This window comes from Accipiter gentilis, chromosome 24 (assembly GCF_929443795.1).
Source record: "Accipiter gentilis chromosome 24, bAccGen1.1, whole genome shotgun sequence".
Classification (NCBI taxonomy): domain Eukaryota; kingdom Metazoa; phylum Chordata; class Aves; order Accipitriformes; family Accipitridae; genus Astur; species Astur gentilis.
The window spans coordinates 2,737,203-2,763,543 of record NC_064903.1 but is presented as its reverse complement, the minus strand read 5'-3'; the positions used below and the strand labels follow the sequence as shown (position 1 = coordinate 2,763,543).

At 39.9% G+C, this 26,341-nt stretch overlaps 1 protein-coding gene across 2 annotated transcripts in view; it reads right to left on the bottom strand.

Moving 5' to 3' along the window:
* Positions 1-1,591: 1,591 nt before the first annotated feature.
* Positions 1,592-26,341, bottom strand: part of LOC126050133 (vascular endothelial growth factor receptor kdr-like) — a 140,351-nt gene continuing 115,601 nt past the window's right edge. For both annotated transcript variants that reach the window (XM_049827624.1, XM_049827625.1), the window contains 6 exons: positions 22,876-22,975; positions 22,182-22,287; positions 20,322-20,446; positions 19,985-20,063; positions 16,578-16,672; positions 1,592-7,251 (listed from right to left, as the gene is read on the bottom strand). In XM_049827624.1, coding sequence (XP_049683581.1) covers positions 7,047-7,251; positions 16,578-16,672; positions 19,985-20,063; positions 20,322-20,446; positions 22,182-22,287; positions 22,876-22,975 — 710 coding nt within the window. In that variant the 3' untranslated portion in view covers positions 1,592-7,046. The remainder of the gene's footprint in view (positions 7,252-16,577; positions 16,673-19,984; positions 20,064-20,321; positions 20,447-22,181; positions 22,288-22,875; positions 22,976-26,341) is intronic.

Below are 26,341 nucleotides of genomic sequence, written 5' to 3'. Positions count from 1 at the left end.
TGACTGGAAATCGGCTGGATTCTCTTCTCAGCTTTCTAATGTGACCACCACAAAATCTGTTTTATCTTACTCCTAAATCTTTCTCTTGCTAGTCCCTATTTTCTTCTTGGATTTTTGTCACCTCAAACCACCAAGTTTTCAATACTTTAGATTGAGATTTTCCAGTCTTGCATCTCTACATGCTGTTGCTGTAAAACCAAAAATCTCTTACATCATATATGCCAAAAGTAAGGGACAGAGAAGTTATGTATCCTGGCCAAGATCTGAGAGAAAAGCTTACATTTCTTGATGCCTAGTGTTGTACTTTTTTTCCCCAAAATTCTTTTTCAAGGCATGCCATAACAGAGTACCTTCCACAAGTGTAACTCAAGCTGTATGTGATTAATAATTCACATTTTGTGCTAAAAGCAAATCAGAGTTAATTTTGTATGTTTTCCTTCCGCCATTTAATACATTAGTTTCCCCATAAAGGAGACTCTATATTGCCTAGCATGCAATGACTCATGCGTTATATAAGTAACTAAAACATTTTATAGTTTACAGAGAAGAATGTTCTTGCTCATTATGTGGATGAAAGGAGATTGCTGCATTTCAAATGACATGTATAATTTAGACACTTATTTCTAGGACTGTTTGGAACAGGGAATGAAGAGAAACTAAAATGTTTGAAGTGACTTGAGTGCTTCATAGTTTTTAATGTGACTAGCAAAATAAACAGACCAATAACTTTTAAGACTGTGCTAATGGAAGAATGGCTCTGAATCTCTAACACACTTTTCCCCCCCCCCCTAATAACTGTATTTATTTTAAGACATAAGTAGAAACTAGTATTTGTCAGTCTGTAAAAATCTGCAAAGATCTCATATTTTTTCTGCCAGTAGTTACCTGCTGTGCCACACAAATGGAAAGAGCAATGGGAAATAGTATTTCAGAAAGATTAGCCAGCTGGTAAGGAAAATGGCATGGCTGCTGTACTTGACTATTGTTGGGAGATTTTTTCCTCATCCTTCTAAATATCAGAGCTTAACTACAAAATAAGTGCATGGAATGTTCTATATTTCAAGAGTGCAGAGTTGATTCAAGTGAGAATTCAGTAACATCATTATGGCTGTGTATTGGGAAATATTTATTTGTGTTCTTTTTAGAATATTATGGTAAGCTAAATGAAACGCAATTTCTGGAATTTTGAATCTGAACAACCCCCAGATGCTACCATGTTCTGCAAATCATCTTCACAGGCTGAAGTACTTACTATCTCAGCCCCATTTATTTATTTATTTTAAATTTAGCAAGACAGCAGTCTCTGTGTTTCATGAACTGTTCTTGGCAGCAGCTAGAATTGTGTATTTCTCCAGCAAATTGGGCCAGCATTTTGTGAGATCTGTGAATCTTTTAAGCAAATGTAGTGGTTAGATACCTCTGAGCAATGACAGTGTGGCAGGCTTACGTCCCAAGTTTTGAACCCCCTGTAGAAATTAACGAGAGATCTATGCCTTGTAAAAATCTCTCCAAACTGTTGCATTATTTATTTATATTCTGCTTCAAGGACAACGCTTTTCAAGCCAAGAGATGACACAAAGGAGCCCTGGGCTGTATAAATATAGAATCTTTTTATTTTTTTGGTTAATAGATACAGTACAATTTTTGACTACATAAGAAAGCATTGTTTTCAGTGCATACATTCTTCAGACAGACAGGAACATGGCAGACAAACATTCCTTAGTGTTTTGAGTATTACATGGCACTTAATTTATTTTCTTTAAGTCCCAAATTACTGGGTTTTCCCAGTTTTCATTAGCTGCTTTGACAACTCAAGGTCTAAGGAAAAATGAATTTGAGTAATAAGGATGTGCTGGCTCTTGTGGCACAGGATTATTAGGCAGGACAATGAATGGGACACTGCTCGGTGCATACCACACTAGTCTTCCTGTAACCATGGCCCTTATGGCATCATATTTGCTTGGGGTCCCAAATGACCCAGTCCAGCAAGTTTTCTATGTTAACACAGTATGAAAATAACAGGTGTCAAACAAGCAAACAAGTGCTTGGGCTCAATGCTTGCATCCTATACAGTGACTGACTCTTGATAGGGTCAATTCCAGAAGTCGTCCCTGAATTTTACTTGCGTGAGATAGTGCTGGTGTCATTACTTAGGCAAAATTTTTTCTGGGTTTTTTGTGGTGTAGTATAAAAACAGGAAAATGGATCTCAGGGTTTGGCTACCAATATTTGCAGGGAGGGACAAAAGAATTATTGCTACCTTCTGTATTTTCCATTCACTTTAGGATAAGAAAATGCTTATAGGCTGATATCTGAGTATGGTACTAATCCTGGCTAAGTCCTGTGCTCGGGAAAACCCAATAATGCTTTATCTTCTTATGTAGCTATTTGCTGGTAAAGTTGCCCTCCAAACATTTCCTGGTGCTGGTGGGAGCTAGAGACCATTGACCTAAGACCACACCCATACAGCTGGAATAGGGCCAGATCAAATTTGTAAAGCAAGGTAGGACATGACAAGGCAGTGCCAAAGCTCAGCGTGAAGGATCATTGAGTAGATAAGTCATAAACTGTTGACTGGCCAGTTAGAGGCTTACATGCCGACTAACATTCCTACAATATACAAGAGTGTAAATAACAAGAGAGAAGTGCCTGGACGCTCTAGGTGACCCTAGGCATTTGCCAAGGAGGCTAACGCAAGAGTAGTGTTTGTATTAGTGGGATGTCTTAAGCAGAGTGGTTTATGCCTGCAGGCAGCTGTAAATGTATACATCTTCAGCATTCAGTGGGTTGCTATTACTCAGACTTTAGGTTTCTATCTGACCTTCCTTGAGATCCTGAGTGGATCGTGTGGGCCCAGCATCCTGGTTAGGACCCCTATCTTGTGAGGATAACTTGGAAGAACCTAAGAGAAACCTCATTGTTTAATAAAGGACTAGGAGAAACATGAGATTCGCATAGATAGTCACCAACCTTTGTTTTGCTCCAGATACCAAATATTGAAAAATCAATAGATTAAAAAGCTTCGCTCATTCAGGGAAGGATACAGAAAGGCTTCCAGACAAACCAATATAAACTAGTTTCCCTTGCCTATATTTGAAAATTTTAATGTGAAAAAAAGCTTGCTTTAGATTATCTAGTTCAGCTTCTGCAAGTGCAGAATATGCAGGAAATAGCAGAGTGAAGTGAGTCCTATACCTGCTCTTTTTCAAAAGGCAGAGAAAAGCAATCCAAAAGGACTGTGAAGAACAAATATAAAGAAATAGATGAAAAGTAGAGAAAAGAGGAGATAGGAAACCAGGCTGTTAAAAACACCAGCCTGAACAATAACATGCAGGTGAAGGCACTTATCCTTGGACACCTATGTGGCAGGTGACTGTTGGAGAGAAGACAACACATTTCTGTGGTGAGCTCCGAGTTCCTTTGCCCTAATTCTCTGGGGTTACAAGAGGACAAAAACAGTAGGACTAAGCACCATTAAAGAAAACAAAGGTATGTGTTAATATCAGATACCATTGAGCTCAGTCAGGTTAGATAAAGCAGGTGGCTGAGAGGAGTCGAGTAAGAATCCCTGAGAAGTCTGAAAAAATAATAAACATCACATCACTTAAACGGTTTGGCCCCTTCTGATCCTCTAGCCAATACACCAGTCTTCAGTTAAAACGGAGGCAGTGGAAATTCCTTGCCTTTACCACGAGCTGCGTGGTGACACTTCCAGGAATGAGATAAACCTGCCAGATTCCTCCAGATCCGTGTTTCCTAACTGAAACTAAATAATGTGGAGAATATGTGACAGCCAGAGATACTCGCAGCCAAGAGGAGAACTGCTATGAAATGGCACTAGTAGGGTACTGTAAACGGGAGCCTGGCCTGCAAGCATTAGTGAAATGTTTAGTAACAATACTTAACTCTGTTATGTCTGGGTATCTCTTTCTCTTTTAACTAAAATGTTACAAATTTTACCATATAAATGAATCACTATATTTGTTTCTACCGGGTAAACTATATACATCATTGTAAGAAAAGAACAATAATTAAATTAAGGGAGGAGAGAAAAGGACAAACAAAATATTAGTAAATAAAATAGAAGACATATGTTCAATAATACTTTTCAGGCAATAATTTTGCTTGTTACATTTACTATAAGGAGGAAAAAAACTTCCACTCAGACTAAACATTGGAAACACAGCTGCCCAAACATCAGTCACCTGCCATTTCCAGAACACTTGAAGGCCATTATCACAGGTTAGGAGGGTATCTTTGCTCTCCGAAGAAATGGCCATCGATACTGCTCAAGGCGGCTGCTGATTTTGCCACTGCAGAGGAGCCCTCAGTTTTCAGGGGGCTGTCAACGCAACCAGTGTTTTAAAATGTGTCTTGAGCACTTGAGCCTGCGCTCTGTTTTTACATCATCTCACGCAATGGAGAAAGGCTGATACGCGTTAAGAGAGCCAGAAAGGGACCTGGCTACCAGCGCTCCATTACAGTGTCCACTCAGGAAACATGCTTCGTGTTCCTCTAGTCTCAGAGAAACCTCTACAGTTCATCCTTGCTAAAGTGGAAAGATAATATACTCGGCTCTCTTAGAAGCAGACAGTTCACCCAGCAGTGTTTCCCATTCTTCTTCAAAATAGAGAGCATACTTGCAGGTTTTTTCCCCTGTATGTACTTATTTTAAAGTTTATAAGCAAAGGTTTTTAAACATTGTCATTTTCTTACCCTTCAGAAAAGGCACAGTGACAAACCATCTCACACTGATGCCATTAACAGTAGAGCCAGACAAACTGTCTGAGCCTTTTTTTCTTTTTGCCACATGAATAAATTATTTCCAAAAGAAGTGATTGATTAATTGATCAGAGCTATAGATAGTTAATTTACTGTTTGATGGAAAACCGATCCAATGAGCTTTCTGGGGCTCATCAGATGAATTCTTTCCCAGTAGTTTCTTCTGTTATATGACCAGCTCTACTTAATACATAGGTACTAAAATACAAAGAAGTGCAAATATGACCATAAAGCAACTACAGACCACAGCTATCTAGCAGGTCCGCTATGAACAAGGGGCTCGTGAGTTACTGCCGCTGAGTTCCTTAATACATCGAATCTGAAGTCAAGGAGAACGAGAAGCGCAGTTCCCAAGAGCCCATACTTCAGATGCTTTAGCGTTCACAGTTAACATGGTACAGGGTTTGGAGATTTGTTTCCCCATTTGATAATACCTGAGGCTTGTTTGTGTTTACTTCAATGTAGCCAACTGTAACTGATCATCCAGAAATGTTTTCTTCACGGCTGTGAGGGTATTTAGGCTGTCTTTGCCAAGGTAATAGAATCGGTTTGCAAGTGTCAGATTATTTTTTTTTTCCCCCTTCAGTTTGCAATCATGAAGAAAAATTCTTTTTCTCTGAAGAAGTCAAATCAGTGTCAAGTCTAAGAAGAAAAGGAAAGGGTTGTACAGACCTTGGAGGAAACTGCACAGAGTCACTTACAGATCTGGGTTTCTAACTTAGGAGGTTATAGCCTTGACTGTCAATGAACATCTTTCTCATCCTTGCTTTTTCTACTTGCAATCTAGATCGTTTTTCCCTTCCTAGATTTCTAAAGTCAACTCTGATTGTTACATAGCACATTAAATGACAAGGATTATTTGCTTATTTTTGAAGTTGTTGTGAGTATGCGTGGGGTATGCGTAGGGCCCGGGTATGCATACCTGCAGACCAACAGTCGCTGCCACACAGCTTTTGGGCAGGGGGCAACAAACTTTGAATTTCTCAAATGTGAGAATTTGTGATCCATTCAGTCTTGTATGATTAGGCTGCACAAAAAGCTTTGGATTACCATGGAGCCATGAAGGGTTTAGATGCAGAGGGCATTGCATATCATACCAATATTTACCTTGGCAAGACAGTCAGAGACAAACATGTGTCACATATGCTTACAGTTTAGCATGGGCTAGTATTCCCAGGATCAGACTGTTGGGCACCTGCCACAGAATCCAAAGGAAATGCCTTTTTTCTTTCTTTTTTTTTTTTTTTTTTCTTTCTTTTTAGTAAATAGCCTGTGTGCAGAAAGGAAACATAAAAATGCTGCAACCCTGCTGGTGCCTCAAGGGTGTGTGTGCATTTATGTGTAAATCTCTTGTTGTTAATGAGTATTTTATGCACACTCACACAAACGTGCATGTGTGCTGGGAAATTCTGTCTGTCTAAGCTTAAGAAGGGTCTTAAGGCAGTGATTTTGTCTTGCAATCATTATAGATGCATCTCCATCAAGGTTCCTTACTGCATGTATGCTGAACAAATTGCAGTTTGAACAAGGAGAAAATACAGGGAAGCAGATTTAACCACATTGTATGCCCTGATGGCCCAAAAGACCATCCTGCCTCTTGATACATGAGCGCTACTGCTTTGTCTGTGCTATATCATTTTTAGGAGTGTATCCTATAGGCAGTGGAAATTATTAAATCACAAATTGTAACAAAAATATTTTTGATTTCAGAAATATTTACAGAAGGTGAGATCCCAAGTTAAGAATGATGTTTCAATTTTGGATTTTCTCCAAAACCAAAACATTAGTGTGTATGGCTGTTGTTTTCAACTGATCCCTTACAGCATCGTACTAAACAATCCCTGCAGGATGTGTGCAGGACCAGTAGAATGAATCTTGTTTTCACAACTAGCTTGATGTGACTCTTGGTGACTCTTATGGAGTAAAATGCGAATGAAGGAATTTGTAAATCTGCAAATGCCAATGAACAGTCCCAGCCAGGGGAGGAAGGAGTGGAAGCAGTTCTGGGTTACAGCTCCTACTTATAATTCTGATAGTCAGAATTGTAATTTACTGCATATGTTGCAATAGGCCTTTAGAGATAGCAAAGAAGATGCTCTTGAATTGTTTCCACTCACATCGGAGATGTGCCAGAAGAAACATATAAACCATTGTCCTGTCAGATTTCCCTTCCATTTTTAACCAGCCTCTTACGCAGGCATGGAGGCATGTAAGAATCTAGCATGGTTGAGAGGTGCAAGATGCTCTGTGTCAGGTTAGGCTGGTTACACTGGAGGGGCCGAGTAGTGAATGACGGAGTTGTAATCTGGAGGTGGGCTGTGGCATTCCAGGTTTGGATCCATAGGAAGGAGAACAGAGTCTTCCAGTGTGAAGTCCATGGTGTCCTCTTCTACCTGTACTGCTGGCTGGTACTTGACAGCCTCATGATCAGATAGTATGGATTCTTTGCTCTTGGTAACAGCTCTCCGCCTGTTGAGAATAAACAGTATAATATATTGACCCTGTCTCCATAAGCTTTTGTCTCTATGTGTAAGCAATGGCCAAAATTATTAAAAAAAAATAAAATAAAGCATTTCAATTTACCTTTGCAGCACCCTGTAGGACAGTGTCATTTTACAGATTGGGTAAGGAAACTGAATTAGGTATTTCAAATAACTCAGTGTTTTAAAAGTAGATTTGGGAGTAAATCCAGGGGTCCTACTACCGTGTCTTTCTAGCTTACCACATTTCAGTGCACTGTGTATATCTTAGTTATAAATGCACCTGTCCTATACATACAATAATATTCTCTCTCATTGTTCTGACACAGGTCAGTAAAAATTTGACTTTTCTGAAAGCAGAACTGAAGGCTATGACTTTTCTTTAAGGATAATAAAAGATGAAATAATGAATAATCTATGACAGACTCTAATCTAAAATGATACTGAAAGCAAAGCGTGTGTTGAACACACTCTTGTAGTGTAGAGCAAAATCTCTCTTCTATTCTGTAGCCCTTTAAAATTACTAGCAGTATGCTAGTGAAGGGCAGCACTTTTCAACATTACAGCTGCTGGCCTGTAACTGAGGCTATTAAAGCAAGCCAGCTTTCATTTTCTGCTGTCTTCTCTTACTGTAGGTGATGAAGGCGGTGGGAGAGAAGCAACTTACATCACATGGAGCAACCTCAATGTTAAAAGTAGAAGAACCCTGCAGAGGATTTGTATCACAAGGTGACCTTGAGGAACAGCAAGTGTTGTGGAGAGAAAAAAGGTACTTTCTGTCATAGGCTGCCTTAAAAATAATGTTTTGTTAAGCCTTAAGTTTTTCCATCTGAGGAATTCATTGGAAGAGGTCTGGAAAATTTAGGGTTGGTTCTCAAAAGGATCCCAGTTTGAGAATGGCTTTTGAACTTCTCCATTTTTCTTAGGGACCCTTTAACATGCATCTCTTTGGGATAAGCCTCACTCACAGACTGATTATGGTATTGCTCGTGTCTCATTTCAGAATGACTTATGAGTGTGCCTGGGAGAACGTAAAATCAGGCAGTACTAGCACTTTGTGTGTATATTTCATATGTGTTTAAAGGAGCATAAAGCTACATTCTAATCACCATAAACCAAACCTGAATAATCAACAGTTCATCAAATAATTGCATAATTCATTACACTTATTTTATTTGTACTGCTGCAGTGCTTACAGTCCCCAGCAGTTGATCATGGATTCAGAGTGGTGCTTTAGAAAGAAAGCAAAGCCAATTCCTGCTCCAGGAAATAAAACAAGAGCTAAGAGACACATACAGTAATTGGAGGAAGGGGAACAAAAATAATCAATAGGAAAAGTAGCAGATCCAAGACACCAATTGTGTACACTGTCAAGTTTTTGTGATGGTACAGCAGAGAAAACCACTGCAGGCTTAAAAGCAGGTTGATGCTTGGCATGACAGAATTGTAATATACAGTAGGCCCAGATCCCTTCAGCTATGAAAGGGTAAATATGTCCTGCTAGGTTATGCTACTATGACTTTAGAAGTTATCTTGCCTCTTAATCTGGAACCTGTCAAAAGCTTCAGTTTTCCCACAAGCTGTAGATATTCTCAGTCTGGCTGACAGAACTAGTGTCAATAGCATCAATTAAAATTTTTGCTAATTCTGCAAAGGTCATGAGTGTGCAGTGCATTGGCTAGAGTAGAACACTGGTTTATGATCTGTGCACAACCACACTGAACAGCCTGTAGGGTCCATCTGTAAATTATCTATCCCTGTAGTTCTCTTCTTGGGGGAGTGTGTGGAGTAGGTGATACTCTGTATATCATAGTCTGCAAAGCCAGTCTCTAAGCCAGGAGCTGAGATATGTATATCATAGTCTGCAAAGCCAGTCTCTAAGCCAGGAGCTGAGATATTCAGCCAAATTCAGACCTAACAAACAGCTGCAACTCTAATCAGCTGCAGTGGGAGACTGGCTGCTTCATAGTTGCCTGATTTTAGTGTGCTGTGGTGGCTTTCTACAGCATGTTTGCATCTCCAGCTTTGTCTCTAGGAAGTCAACGCATCACCCCTGAGTTGTGAGAGCCAGCCCACCACGTCTTGCACATCTAGAATAAACTTGGGTTCTGTGACTTCTAAAATGCAGAGGTTATACAATAAAGCTAATGTTACTGTGCTTTTACAACTGTGCAAGGCATTGAAACCAAACCTGTTGAGTGGCAAAACAGAAATTCTAAAATAAATAGTAACCCTGAGAACTTTAACAAAAATGTGGCACGCTCTGCTTTCACAGTCTACGTTTCTCCTCTTTGCCCAGAGAAAAATGTGAGTGGAAACTTCTTCTGTATACTATACATTTGGCAGCTGTCCCTTCCTGTACACACACACTTTCTCTGTAGATAAATTCTTCCCTGGCATGAGCAATGGAACCACAACTTTGCTTCACTGTTTATTTATGTATTTTTCTTTTTGTTGCTCAGTTCTATTGACTCGTGTCAGACAATTCCATGGATGCTCTGGCTTCTAATTTGCCAGGTATTAAAGTTGTCAGTGGAGACGGAGAGAAGCTTGAAAGTATCTGTTTAACTTGGCCCCCAGCCTGCGTATCTCAGAGTGCTGAAGAAAAAGAAATGTTATTAGGGTTTAGTTTGGCCACACAATGGGAAATTTTCAGACCCATGTAGACTCGCAGCAAGTGTTCTTTTTAGGTTTCTGCCCCTGTAGGTCAGGAGCCTGGATATCTGGGAATGACTCTGCCTATCACTGAAATCACGCTGGTGTTTGAAGAAGGACTCTTAAATGCTGACATCTAATATTTGCTGCAAAGACAAAAAGTTGATGAGTTAGGTCAGAAGCAAGTTTTGTCATTAGCTGTCTTATGGCAGACCAAAACACAATTAACTTTCAAAACTATTCCTTTCATCTAAATGCATTTCCTAAATTAAAGCTATCCAAGGCTCTTTGCATTTTTCCCTTTAATACTCTATATTACTGACATTTCAATCTATTCCGTTCATCCTCAGCAGCAGAGAAATGTGCATATGCTTGGACTGTATATTGGAAGAGGAGACTGCAGCATCCCTTTTCTGTCTGTCCTTGAAATCTCATTTGCTACGTAGAAACTGCCACACTGAATCAGACATCAGTCTTGCTTCTGGCAGTGGTCAGAACTTGATGCTTCAGAGGAAAGCAAAACCCCCTTTATGCTCTGAGCCAATCGTACTACCTTGTATAAGACAGAAAAATTCTCCCTGAGTCCCACCGATAAACATTTTCTGACTGAAGGCATTAGATTTGATTAATCACACAATTATGCAGCTGCAGAAGTTAATAATGGTTATGTAATTAAATAATTTCATTAAAAGCTAGCCATTACTTGGTTCACTGCCTCTCCTGGGTTGGCATTACACTGCCCAAAAGATATTTCCTGACTGATTTTTGCCTCTGCCTGACTTCTGAGTGCCACAGCTGCAGGAGGCGATAAAAGAGATGTTCAGTTTTGATAAAACTGCTCATAACTGTGAATGTCTCAGCTCAGTCCCACTTGACTGTTGGTATTCTTACCACGGCACAATACTGAAGATTAGGCGTGTGAATACCATGACATTCAACTGAAACGTATTTGCTCACTGACCAAGCTGGTCACAATTTACACAAGGGCCAACCTGAAAACTCGTTTGTCCTTGCTAGAATGTGTACCGTTTGGGGCAGGATGAGGGGAAAGATGAGAATCTGAACACTGCCATATCCTGACCTCAAACAGATTTTGTAATGTAAAGGACTCTCTTTCATAATGTGCACATTTCTGTGGAGTGCTGGTTGGGGAAACATGTTTCGCAGAATGTGGTAAGCTGGCTTCACCTTGTTTCATAGGCTGAGACTAGAGTTAACCAAGGCGCAGCACTGGACTCCTTTCTTTCAGAGAGATACCTACAAGCTACGGAGGTTTATGGGGGAAGTACAAAAGTGGTGAAAGCACTGAAGGAACCTATACTAGAAGATCAGAAGAATGCTTATCAGTAGAGCAAATCAACCAAGAGTGACATTCATAATTACCAGCAAATCCTGCTACGCTTCAGGCTGTATTTCTGTAGTGTCCCTGAGCCTGGTGCCAGTGTCAAGTCTGTTAGATGTAAAACCAAATGAGGTGGAGGAACCCACTGGTGTGGACCCAGTGTTGATAACTGAAAGCCTACCTGGTCTGTAAATAGGACTGCATCAAGCAGCCTGATTATCACAGAGCTTGGGCTCTATGCTATTGCATGCACATGCAGTGTGTGCGGCGCCGCAATGTCTTTAGTAGGTCTCATTTTGAGAGTTCCCATTTTTACTGTGCTATGTCAGATTTCCTGGCACAGATGAAGCTGAAAAGTCTAGGAATTAAACTAGATGAAGGAGAAGTTAGCCTGAATATTAAGTAATCTTTCACAATCTTTTTTAAGTTTTCTGGAGAGGTGTCAAAGTTGTTTAGAAGATCCCACAGAGGATAATCCTGTAATAGCTAGAAGGCCTAAATGACCTAACAAGACTTTTTCATCCTACCACATGAATCAGGGATTTTGGTTAGAGGTAGAAAAATACTGAAATCATCAAAGACCTCGGCAATCGTTACTGGAGCTGCTTATTCTATGTGAGAGGGAGCCACTTGCTATTAGCCTGAATCTCAGGGTCAATGACTTAAAGAGGAGCATGGAGAAAGAGAGATGACTGTAAGAAAATCACCCTATCCAGTGAGGGACTACAGTACCAAGTGTAGCACTTATTTCCAGGCTGTGGAGCAGCTCTTATTGCTTTGCAATAAGATGCCCAAGTATCTTGCCCTTGATAGGAAAAACTATTTTGTCCATGTAGAAATCCTGGCCCTGTTCAGAAGCTGTGTTTAGGGAAAGATGAGAAATTGGGCTAAGCATTGCCAAGTAGAGCAGTTTGTCTCATGACCACTTCTCATAATAACATGTTGGAGCTTCAGGGCTTTTTAACAGCTTTCATAGGTGTTTAATGAGGCACAGAATAAGAGTGATTAATTGCAGAAAAAAATTTAAAGAATTAAAGAAATAAAAGGGTTATTTTTATTCTGATAGTTATGACTGATTCACGGTTTGCTTTAATACATTTTAGACGGGGTGCTGTGCAGTACGAATTTAATCCTGGGTTCCCCTCTGGCAATATCAGTGCATCAGTAGTCTACCGGCATGGAGAACTCAAGGGGTTAGGATCAAGAATTTATTGTTTTGAAACACTTCTAAATACAAAGTACAGCTAACAAAGTTTTAACAGGCCAAAGCCATCCACTCATTAAGTATGCATCCCCTTGCGTGCGTGGCAAAGTTGGTCAGCTGTCCCTGACACTAGCTCCAGCACTGAAAGTGCAGCCAGATGAAAAGCACTGCAGTCAAAACCAAGCTGGGGACCACAGCCTTTCACAATTCTCCTTTTAGTCCTTGCCGCTGTAAGCATATAGTGCAATCCTAGAAAAAAGTGGCTTACATAATTCCCGAGTAGCTACTCATTCAAAGTTACTTGTATTTTGGAAAGCTCAAGTCACATCATAGTGCAAGGTGCTGCATGACACAACAGTAAGTACATTTGCTATCTCAGTATGCTCATCGCAGAAGAAAAATCTTCTGAAACTAAGTTCTGCTATGGAGCAAACATATTTCCATGCCTCATTTTTATGAGATGGTGCAAAGGATTCTAGCCCAATCAGCTGGCTTGCATTTTTGTTGGGCATCTTGCATTTGGACATGAATGCCTTATGCTCCTGAGCAAAATCAGTTTGTTTCAATATTATTGACTTGCTTTAGGCCCAGTTTGGCTTTGGCAAAGGCAGAGCCCTCAGTGATGTGATCTGGATGCAGCATCTAGAGCCCAGGAGCGTATCAGCTGAGTCTCAGTCAGCTGATGTCATGGGCCTTGGCCAGAACCAGATAAATAATTTCAGAGCAACTGAGGATAATTGGGGGTTGGGGGGGGGGGGGGGGGGGGAGGGGATGGAGGGAGGACAACTGAGCAGATATCAAACCTATTGTAATTTTAAACAATAACTTGATTATAGAGTCTCTGGAAGGATTTTAAAGCAGTGCTTGGCAGTAGCATGTTAATATTATGAGATGAAACCTGACACCAGAGTCATCCCATCATTAAATCCCCTCTATGTTGAGCGTGCTTCCTCGAATGCTAACTCCAGTGTCATTATCCTGGTCAATCTTTCTCTTTCTTACTTCAGCTGCTGTTGTGACTTTATTCTTTAGCAGTATAAAATGCTTAGAGCTCAGAAATGGTTAGTCCAGGTTAGTCCGGTGGTTCCATGCCCAGAGTATCAGATTCATCTTCAATAAACTCTTGACACTGACACTCCATGGTGTATAGTGTTGCCAAATTTTAAACTTGACAGAGAAATGAATGCAAGATAAATAAACAGCGAGATTTTGGCAAAAATAATAAATGCAGCCACCCTGCTTTAGAAAACATGCTAAGCCTTTGAACAGTTTTCTTTTAGAAAAGAAAGACTGTTTGAAAAGGATCCAGGGTAAATGTTTTTGATAGAGAGATACACAATTAACAAGGGTGACTTTATCTTCCCTATTAAACCAGCACTCTCTTCTGACCTCTCCTAGACTATTCTATATGCTTTTGAGGCTTGTTTTTTCAAGTTAGCAGTGCAGGAGTGCCAAGGGGTGTCATGTCCTCAGATGAGAGGGCATCAGGATGCTCTGCAACTATGTTAAAAATGTTAGTTGTGCCAATGATAGTTTGCAAGATTAAAAAAAAAAAAAAAAAGAAAAGAAAAAAAGAAGCAAGCTGTCAAAATAGCTTTCTCAGCTGGACCTCAAACACTCAATGAAGGATGTGGCCAAGAAAAAGCACATCTCTGTCCATTCAATGGTAGCTAGGGTCCTGGTAAGGAGGAGACAACAAACACAGCTTGCTGCAGGGTTTGCCTTTATAGCAGATCTCTGATAAGATGGTCTTTCATGGTCTGGCTGGCACAGAAGGTATCAGGTATCTTGTGATGAATGGAATCCCTATGGAAATGTTGACTGTAAATGGGGAGAGCCCCAGATGGTGTGGGTCAGACAGAGATACACTGAAAGCCGCAGAGCCGTGTTACTTCATGTTCACTCCTGGTGGGCCTGATAGCAGTTCAGAAGGTTTTCCTGGAAATCTCGAAAGAACAGGCTGTTATGGAATTTTTTTGTTTCTACATCTGTCTGGATGTTGATTTTTCTGATTTTCAGCAGAAAGCCTCTAATGGGGAGTGAGAGAACCTTCCTCTGCCAACTATTTATCCAAATGGGAGAAATGCAGTAGGGGAAACAGCAGTCAGAGGTGATGGACAGAAATCTTTAGAAGGATAAATCCTATCAGGGAGGCTGTTTGTGTGTATGTGTTGGATTTGTGTCAACATATCATGCAGAAAAAGATGTAAATCAGCCCAGGTAAAGCATCATAGTAATGTAGTTCCTGACATTTGAGCTCCTTCTTTTAGAGCTGATGCCATTTGGTCTCCATAGCAATGCACTGTGCTGTGCAGAAATCCTCTCAGCATGTGCACAGGGTAAAAACATGGAACTGTGTGTACGTCTCTGCTAATCCCCCAACAGGTACAACACTGGGACAGTACTACGGGGGAAATACTGCTGAACAACTTAATTCCTGAAGTGACACTGCTATCCAGCAGAATCTGTAGCATTTGAATGCTCCCTGTTAGTGCTCCAAGACTCTCTGGGCTTCCTTATGTAACTTTTCCCCTTTTCCTCTTTCTCCTTCTCTCCTGCCTTCAAACATCTAGGAATTTATGGTTTTAAGGCCTGAAAAGACAAGGCAAGCTCCTTCCATCTTGTTTTTCTCACTGTGTGAAGGAGTTAGCCCCTCTGTGATACTGTTAGATTCTGACTGTGCACTCTCATGTGAACTCTTCCATACTATGCAGAAATTGCACTAGTTTTTTCTCATGTATCATTTAATGTAGAAAAATGGTGACTTGATGTAGAACAAGCAATTGCTCTGGTGAGAAAGATCATTGAGTTTATACAGAGGAAACTAACAGAAATCTCATCAATAGATTTTAGAGAAAACTAGGCAATTCAGTAGAAGTCTAATTAGCTTAATTAACTGAATAGGCACAGAATTCCTTGCTACAGAATTGTTTCTTTTTTTAATATTTTGGATAGCTATTCTTTGAAATTCTACAAGTTAATGTGTGAATCAGTAAAACAGGTTACTATTGTTGTTATACTTTTCTAGGAAGGTGGGGAAGACCTGTTTCACTACTAGGTCAACTCTCTGCCTGCGCCTGATTGTTACAGAAATATAGAGTACTGTGAGCTAACTGTTAGCTAAAAGCTAAATATCTGCTTTTATTCTTCTGTGATTTTCTATTCTATGAATGGATCAACATATAGCAAACACTGTCGAGCCTCTATTTGTAAACCCAGTATGAACTATATGATTCATTGGATCACGAAGGTGGTAGGATTAAGGGACTTCTCTGTAGGACTGTCTTCATAGCTGTGATAAAGCAAATGTAGAAATCACAGTTCTGGTAAATGTACTTTCTTTGCAGTGCTTATACTATTCTTCACTATACATGCCTTTTAAACTTTTCTCACATCCATCAATTGCAAAGGTGCCAGTCCTTCTGTATATCTAAAGTTGAAACATAGCTTTGTTAGATGCTGGTATAATGATAAATGTTCTTTTCTGGATTAATAAATTAAGTTGTTCTAACTTTGCTCCATCAGTAAAGGAGAACACTGGAGAGGCAGTCAAGAAACAGCTAAAGTAGATACATATATTCTTAGCTCTTTTGCTCCTATTATTTGCCACGTGCAGAATATTCTCTGCCCCAGGAGATCAGCTCACAAATGGGAGACGCCAGCTTCACTTGAGAGCACTCTCTTATTTTGTTGAATGGGATTCAGAATCACAAGGCAACCTGGCATTTTGGAAGAAGAGTTAAACTGATTGACAAGACGTTATGTGCTCAAAGCTGATGAAATAAGTTTTCATTTTTATCATGCGAATCAACATGTTTCATGTTAATTAACCTTCCTGTAAATTAAATGCAACAGTGCAGCATTCCTTTCAGAGACTTGCAACTCTGTTTTATGTTCAACTTCTTTCTGGAAACAAAGTTTACATTACAACTTTCTTGATACATTAACCATGGTCTTTCAGTTATAGGGTTGAAATCCAGAGTTGCTTGTCCTTCTAGCTTGTTTAGATAGTCTAAACAGTTTTCCTTTTGAAACCAGAAACAAAATTGCAAATTTCAGAAGCGTTTTTCTGAATGAGATGCTGTCTTAAAAAGAAATGCCAAAAAGTACTTACGCTAGAGCCATGATCCCATAAGGCCAAGAACGGATTTCCAGCCTCTTCGGGCTTTTTATCTCATCTGACGTCAACACCATCCCACTGTCTGACTCCTGAGCAGCAAAAAGAAGAGAACATCAGCAGAGTGCCAAATGATCATGACAGCATGGAGCACTTTTAAATTAGAAATGGCTTCCATGGGGAGAGTGTGGAGAAAAGTCAGACTAAACGGCTATTAAAGTCAGTAGAGAAGGAAAGCCAAGGAGCTACTTAGAATACCAAATTCCAGCTATCTTGTGATGATACTGCTTTTAGGCAAGTTGATAGAATTTCACCTTATAAAACTGTCTCCAGCTACAGAGCAGACAATGCAAGGGCAGGAGAATGTAAATTCTCCTTCACTGTGGCCTGTAGAGTTTGGGGATCCCTGTCTATGCAGTTATCAGGGAGAGAATGCCAACAAGGTGGCTGTCTGTAGGTGTTAATATTGTAGTCTTATATACTGATACTTGTGTACTGGAACTCATGTAGGAGCTACCAGCTATCCTATGAAATCACAATATTTCAACCAACAACCGGGAGGGCAAATGTTTGCATCAAAACTCTCAGTTGTGTGCTATGTAGTAAAGTGCTTAACACATAGATATGTCCAGTTGGTGTATGACATTAAGCCTATTCTTCAGAATATTCTCTTATCAGGGCCTATATTATCAGTTTTTATCCAACTGTTCCTGATAATGCTGCTATTTAGCCTAAGAACATTTGCCTTGTTTTTGTGATGGTAAAGTTTTGATCTGTATTTTGAAAGAGCACCCTTAAAATGAACATATCAAAAAATAATTTGACATTTTCATGCTTGAAATTGATATTAAGCATGACATATGGATACCGTCTAGGTAGGAGAGCTGAGATATGAATAGACAGAAATTCATAAAAAATATATGCAATAATACTGGCTAGACTCCTCAGAGAAAAAGTACCCTAAATGCCTACTAGAAATACACTATTAGAAACATTGACATTTTAAGAAAGTGGAAGTTCAGTATCATTTTGGCAAATCCAAGTGCTTTGCAAAGATATCTAGCCTAAAAGGCTCATTGTAGTTTGGTTATGGATTTTTTTGAGCTGTCCAACAAAACTGTCTTGATTAGTTTTAAAGTTGAGGTTCTGATTCCACTGCACTTAAGGTTGAGTCATGAGGTTGCAATTAATATCAAGCTGTTATTGTGCTAAGGGCTACACAAGTTCACAGACATGCACAGTCCTTGTTTTAAGTAATTTAAAAAATATTAAATGTTCAGGGGGGTTTCTTTGCATTTGAAATATTTTGTGATGCTGGAAAGTTGCATGTCTGTGTGTCAAAGCCAAGAAAGCAAAAGACTTCAACATGGGAAGTGAAGCTTCAGTTAGCCTTATTTTACCAGTCAATCTGATTGAAACAGAAAAAATAATCCCAGCAAACAATAAATAAAGAGCAAAAGCTTTTTATAAATGTTTTGGTAATGTATCAGTTGTTAATAAGATCAGTCTAGAAACTGGTTTTCAAAGTATAAAGTAAAATCCTAAATTAATTAGGTCTGTCAAAACCTCAGTAGAACCCAGTTTTTCTCTCTAGTTTTTTATCTTGACTATTTCCCTTCAAAATACATGGTCTAGAAACAATTTATCTGAGTGCTGCTTTGCATTTTCCTTACAGAAGAATTGTTAAAAGAGTATCAACGGAGACTACAGATAAGTAGCACAACTGCAGGAAGGTGTGGTATGGTAGAGCACTTTTAGAGTTAGTTCCTGGGCAACTATTTGAAATAATGATCTAATCAGTATTAATGTCTTGATATGTAAGATAATTTTAGTAATCTAAGTGCAGTTACATTGTCCAAAAGTAGATCACACCATAATTTTGCTTTAAAAGATCCTTATTGAAACATTACATTTATTTCTGATCTGTTAATGTATTATTACCCTTTTTGGGAAACTTTCCCCCTTCATGTAAGGACTTACTTTAAAATGTCATGAACAGGGAGCATTTAGGAAAGTAATGCTCATGCTGGCAGCAGTAATCTCCTACTGATAACAGATCTGTCTAGTAAATGTCTTTGTGTGATTCAGAGGGACAGATTTTTATCCTGCAAGAGGAAAGACGCAGGAGCCAGAGAAAATTCTAAGCTTTCTAATCCCTAAGATGCACTGATAAAGGCACAGAAATTACTTCTGGCAAAATACTAGGGAATAATGGGCATCAGTTCGTGCTAACAAGAGAACAGATGAGAAATACGCTCTATTTGTCAAGGACATGAAATATGTCCAGGACAGGTTGTAGCTAGAGACTTGACCCTTCCCAAGAGAGTTGGTCTGGGGAACGGCTGTCTGTCCAAGAGGGAGTCTTAGCTGGAGCTCGGGGGACAGTTCCCTGACTAGCAGAGTAGACAGACTGGCTTGTTTCTATAGAACTGTACACCTGTTTCTTTTCTTTTGCTGCTTCTAGCCATCTGATGCTTGTCCTCTTCCTCTGTTAGAAGGTTTCCTGAGGGCTTCATGCTTCCTCCCTAAACTTTGATCTGCTTCAAACACGCACGCGTTACAAAGATCCCTCCTTAGCGGTACAGGATCTGTCATCGAGGCAAGTGGTGTGGAATGCATTTCTTTGTCACTGCAGCTAGTGAGTACCTGAACCATAGAGGAAATTCATGAGTTGTGGGGTTTTTTGGTTTGTTTGTGGTTTTTTTGCTGTGCGGTGGTGTTGTTGGTTTTTTTTATTTATTTTTTTAAATAAGGAATAAAAAATAATAAAAACCCCCACAATCCTCCACCCTTGGAACCTGTAATTTCAGAGGAAGCCAACAAGCAGAACCATCATTCTGTAACAGAACAAGCTTTTCTTTTCCACTGGAGTGAAAATGAAACCTTTCAACACTCTTCCACCCTGCAGTGCCATTAAACTAGCAATAAATATGTTCACTTAGGGTAAGGAAAATCCAGGGTTAGAGCCCTTTGTGTGAATCAAGTAGAGCAGGAACTTGAATCTTGGTCTTGTCTATCCAGAACTCAACACCCTCACCACCACCAAGTTATTGGCTCTCTCAGCCAGCCAGAATGTGTTCTGGACATATTTCCTTCAAAAGGCTCCATTTCAATGACCTACCATTTTGTTATGGTGGAAAACCATATTGAAATATGCAATATGAAACCCCTTAGCCTGATCAAAGCCAGGATAATCACGCATGAGCTTCTCTTTAAATTATTTGTTAAGCTAAATGCAGGTCTCTGTTGCCACATGGACCTATGTGTGAGATAGTAGGGCCAAATCTGCCTGATTTAAAGCTTTTTCTTACCAAACAGATTTCAAAAGCTCTAATAAGTGTTTCTGGTGCTGGTGACAAGTGATCTGTGAACCTGGTGGAGAAGGGTGCAATCACCTCACTTACCTCATGCATCACTTTCTCCTTTTCCACTGGCACCTCATCAAATGTCTTCACGCTCAGTGGTCGCTTCTTGCTGTTGATACTGAAAGCAAGAAAGTTGAGGGGTCAGCGTAAAACCCAAGCAGATGCCGCACCAGTTGGTAGCTCAATTAACATCCCTGACACAGCTCAATTTCCTAGACTGGTGTTCTTTTTTCATCTCTTGTAACTAATAAATGGTGCCCTGACAAATTTGTCTATCCAACTCCCTTAAAACAGCCCTATTGAGAGAGGACAACAAACAGTGACCAGCTATATCAAATCTTTCTTTCCCTCCTGCCCCCTGTATATATTTTCTTACCCAGTTTCCACTGCACTCCAGCGATTAACACAGTTGTTCAAGTTTTCTTCCACAGGGCAAGTTTTGGAGTTAGATTCTCCATCAGGACACAAGGTGATGTTCAGTGGAATATAGTCTTTACCGTCCTATATAATTAATAACATAAAAGAACACAAAGCTGGTAAAGTTCATTTTGTACTACATCTCAGATGTAAAAGGTTATTGTGTTCTACAGAGCTTTATACTGAGAAAGGACTAGATTTTATTTTAACTTTACTTTATGATGTTTCTTCAAAGTGATTATGATGTTCTTCACAACATGTGGAAGTTCAAATGTATAGCTTTATCCAACATATACTGTGTAGGAGGCTTGTATGAGGAAAATGGTACACTTTGGGAAACCTACGACGGAGAATGGCTGAAAATGGTCTCTGATGTTCCAGTGCTCATCTGCAGTTAGTGTGTTCTCTCTTCCAGGCATCTCAGCCTGAGCTATTGCTTCACTGGTCTTTATAGCAGTTACCACACTTCTAAATGTCCCTCACATATGGCACAGCAATGTGACGTTTGTACCGAGGGTGTCAATATATGTGCATCCAGTTTAAAAGTAGCTGGCTTTTCTGACTTTCACAGCAGCATCTTTGATGAGTTTGCAGCAAGTTCTTTGTGATCATTACTACATTCCAGATGTGTGGCTGTTCTGCCTCAGCGAAGGTGAACAGAAATTCACCAATCTGCACTTCAGGAAAGCAGTCCTCTATGTTGTCATTGAGCTGGCCTCTTTGGGAATTCCAAGGGACCAGTTTTCTCAGGGACACCTAAATCCAAGTTTAAGCCATGTGTTTGGGAGAAGGGAGGGAGTGGCATGAAGTCACAAAACCCCTATGGCCGAGATGACTTTAACAGATTTTGGAATTGCCTAAAGAATATTGCCTATGTATAGACTTTTTGCTTATATTCATCTTAAGGACTTGTAGCTTAGGAAGAGCTGGTCCTTAAAATGGTAGCCTTAAAGGATTTTATTTCTTGTCCTTACAAGAAATTGATGCTGCAAGTTTAATGGAATTCAGTACACATCTTAATAAACTCTGCATTGTCATTACACCCCTGCAGTAATCTTCAGAAATTAGTCTTCCTTTAAGTCTTAAAACTATTTGTCCAAATTTCCCTTTGCTTGATTTTTTTTTTTTTTTTAATTTTGAGAAGCAGTTAAGTGCCCTATTCCCTTATCATGATTTTTATGTCTCCCTAATTTACTTTGGTTATAGGATAAAACTCACAAGCTCTTCATATTGCAAACTGGGTCCTCTTCAACTTAGCTTCACTAAATTTGATTGCAAACAGGAAGGAGCTGGAGGAGAGTGTTTGGTTTCTTCTTAAATTAAATTGACAGTTACATAACTGGTCTGGTTGTTTTTACTGAAGAAGAAAACAACTGATTTAACTATTATGAAATTAATAATTATGTAATTGACTTTCTGAGCTTTAAACTGCATCATTTTAAAGCTCCTAAGAGCACTGATGAACATAAGCTCAGAAAATGAGAGAGAAAGTTCAGGCCAACTACTGGCAGTTTACTATGTTAGAATCTAATTAAAATTGTTTGTGAGATAAAGCACTATTGTTCCTCTACGGGGCAACTGAGCGTTTTTTTTTAATTAATGTAAGTTTCTGCTTATTATGGCAGTTTTGAAATATAATCCCATTTGAATAGTTAACATTTTCTTTACTCATCCCAGCAGCCATTTTCCTTGTGACCTCTGTTATGAAGTCAAATCTAATGTTACTGCTCAGCATAGTCTTTAGCTGTGCACATGCATACACATATCCATATACATCTATATGTACACCTTTGTTGAAGAAATGTTTGTATGGCTGTACCTGCTGTACATTGGCTTGAAGAAGATCTCCTAAGCGCTCCACAAGTTCAGTGAAAGTAGGCCTCTCTGTGGGTACTCCATGCCAACAATCCAGCATTGTCTGGTAGCTAGACGAAAAACGCAGGTATTAAGAAAGAAAAAGGATAGGAGCTTTGCTTCCAAACTGTTTCTTTCTGCTGCTGCTTGTTTTGGTCATTGTTTGGATAGTTTTGGATTAAGACAGGTTCAAATCTCCATGTGCTGAAGTTCTATTCTAGTTTCCATGTGGGATGGTTTTTCCTTCTATATTCCTGCCTCAACTGAGCCTGTAGGCTTTTTATTTTCACCCAACTTAAAATTTGACTGATAGGCCCCACCGAAAATAAGTCCCAGTTATGGATGCCTAGTTTCTGTCATGGAATTGGAAATCAAGGCAGACGCAGTAGTCTCCTGAACTGAGATTCATGACCTCCAACTGACATGGGGAGATCTGTTAATCTTCTTGTTGGCAAAGGTCAGGCTGACTTGGTCTGTCTTTAGCATTTGTCTGTGGTATCAGGACACCCGAGAGATGCACAGCTACAGTGTTTACTGAAAACAAAATACATAGCTATCATCTGATGAGGTCTCCATACTCCTCCACACTTAAATACGATCTCTTTTGTAATACTGAAATAACATGTATCAGCTCTCAATATAAAACCAGGAGCTCTTACACTTCTGGAGTAGAGTACTCTGGAGATCTCATCCGCGTTCCTTCTTTGAGCCGTCGGCAAAAGTCCTCATCTATCTGCACTCCAGGGTATGGTGAGGCACCTGATGGGAGAAATAAGGAGGAGGCTCCAGAATGGCACAATGCCTATTTCCAAGTCCAGTGAATTAAACACATATCAGTGATTTCTGCTGCGCATTTGAGATTACCTAGAGTCTGACAGTAAAAGAAGCTAGAGCAAAGAAGGGGTTGCAATCGCTTACTACCTACATGTTTTGTTTGGAAACCTATTACAGACTCACTGTCTCTTGAGATTTCAACCATGCTGTCTCCTCTGCATTTGTGATACAGCTAGGACCACTCCAAGGTAAAATATAGCAGAAGAGAAATAAATTTTATTAGGTTTGAGTCTTTAAATGATCTCTTGGTCAGTGGTAGAAAAGTTCCAGATCATTCAATTGATTACATATGGTTTGCCAATATCCTGCACTAAGTGACTACATGTGAAGTAAGTCCTGCTCATCATTCATTGTCTTAGAATCTCTGGCCTTACTGGCCTCTGTGAGTAAGTGCAGAGAAAGCTGTAGGTATCTGGCTCCTGCAGAAGTCTGTGAGAACCTTGCAGTTCAACCTCAGGTGTGGAATTGTAGTCCTCCTCTCCTGGTTCGCCAATTTAATATTGTATATGTATTAATGCAGTCTTACAGGTAACATTTCCTTGGAAAATGACCTTCCAAATTTTTAGCCTTGTTTTCTTTTCTGCGTGTGAGTTCAATGCTGCTTATTTTCAGGGCCACTCAACTGTTAGTGTGAAACCAGAGACGACAGTTCATGGCAACTGAATTGCTTTTAAGAGGTAGACTTCTGTAAAAGGACTGGTAGAGTTATATTAACTTGGACAAAAGTTGGCCTAGCAATCTTCAAAATGAAGGAGTGAGACTTATTTCACTTTCCTGTGTAATTGGTTATCTTCACAGGAATTACTAGTATAAATCTATGTACGCATTGAATGCGCTCTTCAACTACTGAGCGAATGGGGGCTTTTCAGAGGTCGTGATCTTTGTTGATCGACACCTGCACTTTATGATGCACCGTAAATAAGGGGAACAAATATATAATTTGAGAAAGTGCTCAGGCGTCTGAGTAATCCAGACCTCATAGCTAAAATTCAAGAGATGTCTACACTGAAGTTTGAAAGGTTACTGCACCTATTGTGGATAGACCTAAAAGATCTGTAAGCTTTCCTCCCTTCCTTCTCCATCAAAGCCTTCATGTGCAATGCAACCCTTGTCTTTCACATTTTGGCATCCTGGAGGCTGGCTGGTGAATTTGGAAAAAATTTAATCAAGTCTTAACATAGGGGATTGAATGGAATCTGAATCTGTATCCTGCCCTCAAAGAATCTGTATATGATTTACTGTCTATAACATTCCTGCCTATTTCCTGCATCCCCCCCCCCCCCCCCCCCCCATTTGGAAACAGCATCATGTGCTGTGCACTTGGGGGCACAACAAGCACAGCAAAAATCTTTTGGATAAAAGCAGTGAAGAGGGTGCCAAAATGTGGCTGTTTCCAGAATTATTCTACTCTGTGAATCTGACTGCTCAATCTGCAAAACTGTGCTCTGGGGAGCAAAGATCCCAGCAACTTCCTAAGAGGGCATCTCAACACAACAGATAGGCTCTGATGACATGTAAAGCTCAGGGATGCTTAGCCACAGCACATCTGAATTTCCTTGATGTGCAAGTATCAGATCACAGTATTAAGAGTGTTTCCTGGAGTTATGTAGATTGGAAATAGTCAGTAGCATAATTTCTGCTTTATATCTTGATTTTCCTTCCTACTTTTGTCTTTGGCCTGTCATTATGGTCATAATAACCCGGTAATTAAATGTTCAGCTCACATGGCATCACCCGTTAGCCGGAGATCTCAAAACAGGCTTCTATCAACTCCAAGATCTCTCTGAATAAACTGATGGATAGGAACTATAGTGTCGCTTTCTCACAGTTACACTGTGACAGAAGGGTAAGGATAAGAACAGGCTCTGGGGGCACTGACTGTTGTCCAAGCTACTAAACTGCTGTCTGCGTACATCTCCTGAACTCTCACTGGCTTGTCTTTTCATCTGTGCAGGTTTATCTTTACAAACATTTACAAGGTACTGAGGCTTCATGAATACCTCTGCAACTTGTCCAGTTGATCCCATATCTATTTAACAGTGGTGCAGCCTTTCCAGAGAAGTGAGCATAAGCCTCTAGTTAGCCCTAGATTGTCAACGTACTGGGGCAACACTGAAAACAACAACCCTCATTAGAGAATAGATGGGCTGTGTGGCCTTTTCCATTCATTTCCAACTGCATTATGCGACTGTTGTGCCATCATGGCCAACCAAATTCTGTTAGGAGGAGCTGAATGGAGTCATGCCATTGATGAATGGCTGTTCTACACTGACCATTCTGACATGCAAAAGAACCCCCTCAGTTTGCTGAGTATCACTGGCCAGATCTGGGTCACGAGCACAGCAGAGATTATTGGTAAGAATTAGTCTTGCATATACGTTGATTGGAACTGAGACCTTGAGGGCAACATGGTAGAACTGGGTGAGGAGGGATGGGAGAATTCCACTTGGTCTCACAATCTCAGTTATCTTTCTTTGATTACATCATTGATCATATCAACTGCAATATGTTGGTGAGAGCAAGTACAAGGAAGGCAAAAAAGAATAATTCTTGATTGCAAGATCTTTTGGTAGTTTATATTTTGATGGGTGCTGGCCTCCTACCAGCTGGAGGCAGCTCAGATCATAAAAGCAAGGAATTCTCCCTTTTCTACCTCCAGTCACCAGTGTACTTCTTCTGGACTATGTGATAAGCCTAATAACTTGGATTTGGGGTGCTAAGACAGCTTGGGAGAAATGTAGGCTGAAACATATGGTGTAAGGCCTATGCACGGCATTTTCCTTAGGGGTAATCTCTTCCAAAATGCTCAAAGACGTGGCATGCATTGGATATGGTAGCACTCTTTTGATCTTGATTTTATTTTAGTAGGATAATAAGATGCTGATGTTATACTACCAGGCACTGCTTGTTTACATAATTATCTTTGATTGCTTTTTGAACAGTGTACACTTAAAGTCCAGGAGACCCCAACATTCTGTAATGTGCCATGTAAGTGATTTCAAGATGTATTAAACATTGCTGGCATTACCTGACATGAGGTGTGCTGACCCCATTTAAATAACGCAAAGCTCAATGCAAACTCAGCCCCAAATGAAAAGTAACAGTCTCTCAAGTCCTGATTTCCCTGTGTATCACCACAACGGATCCAGTCTGCCAGCCTTTCTGGAGGAAACCTATCGTGCTTCATTCAACTTCTGACCCTGAAAGGACCCGTGTCCAAACTAAACTGTGCATTTTACTAATCAGTACTTTTTCCTTTTTTTGGAGGGCGCTAAGTCTGTGGGTCTGAGT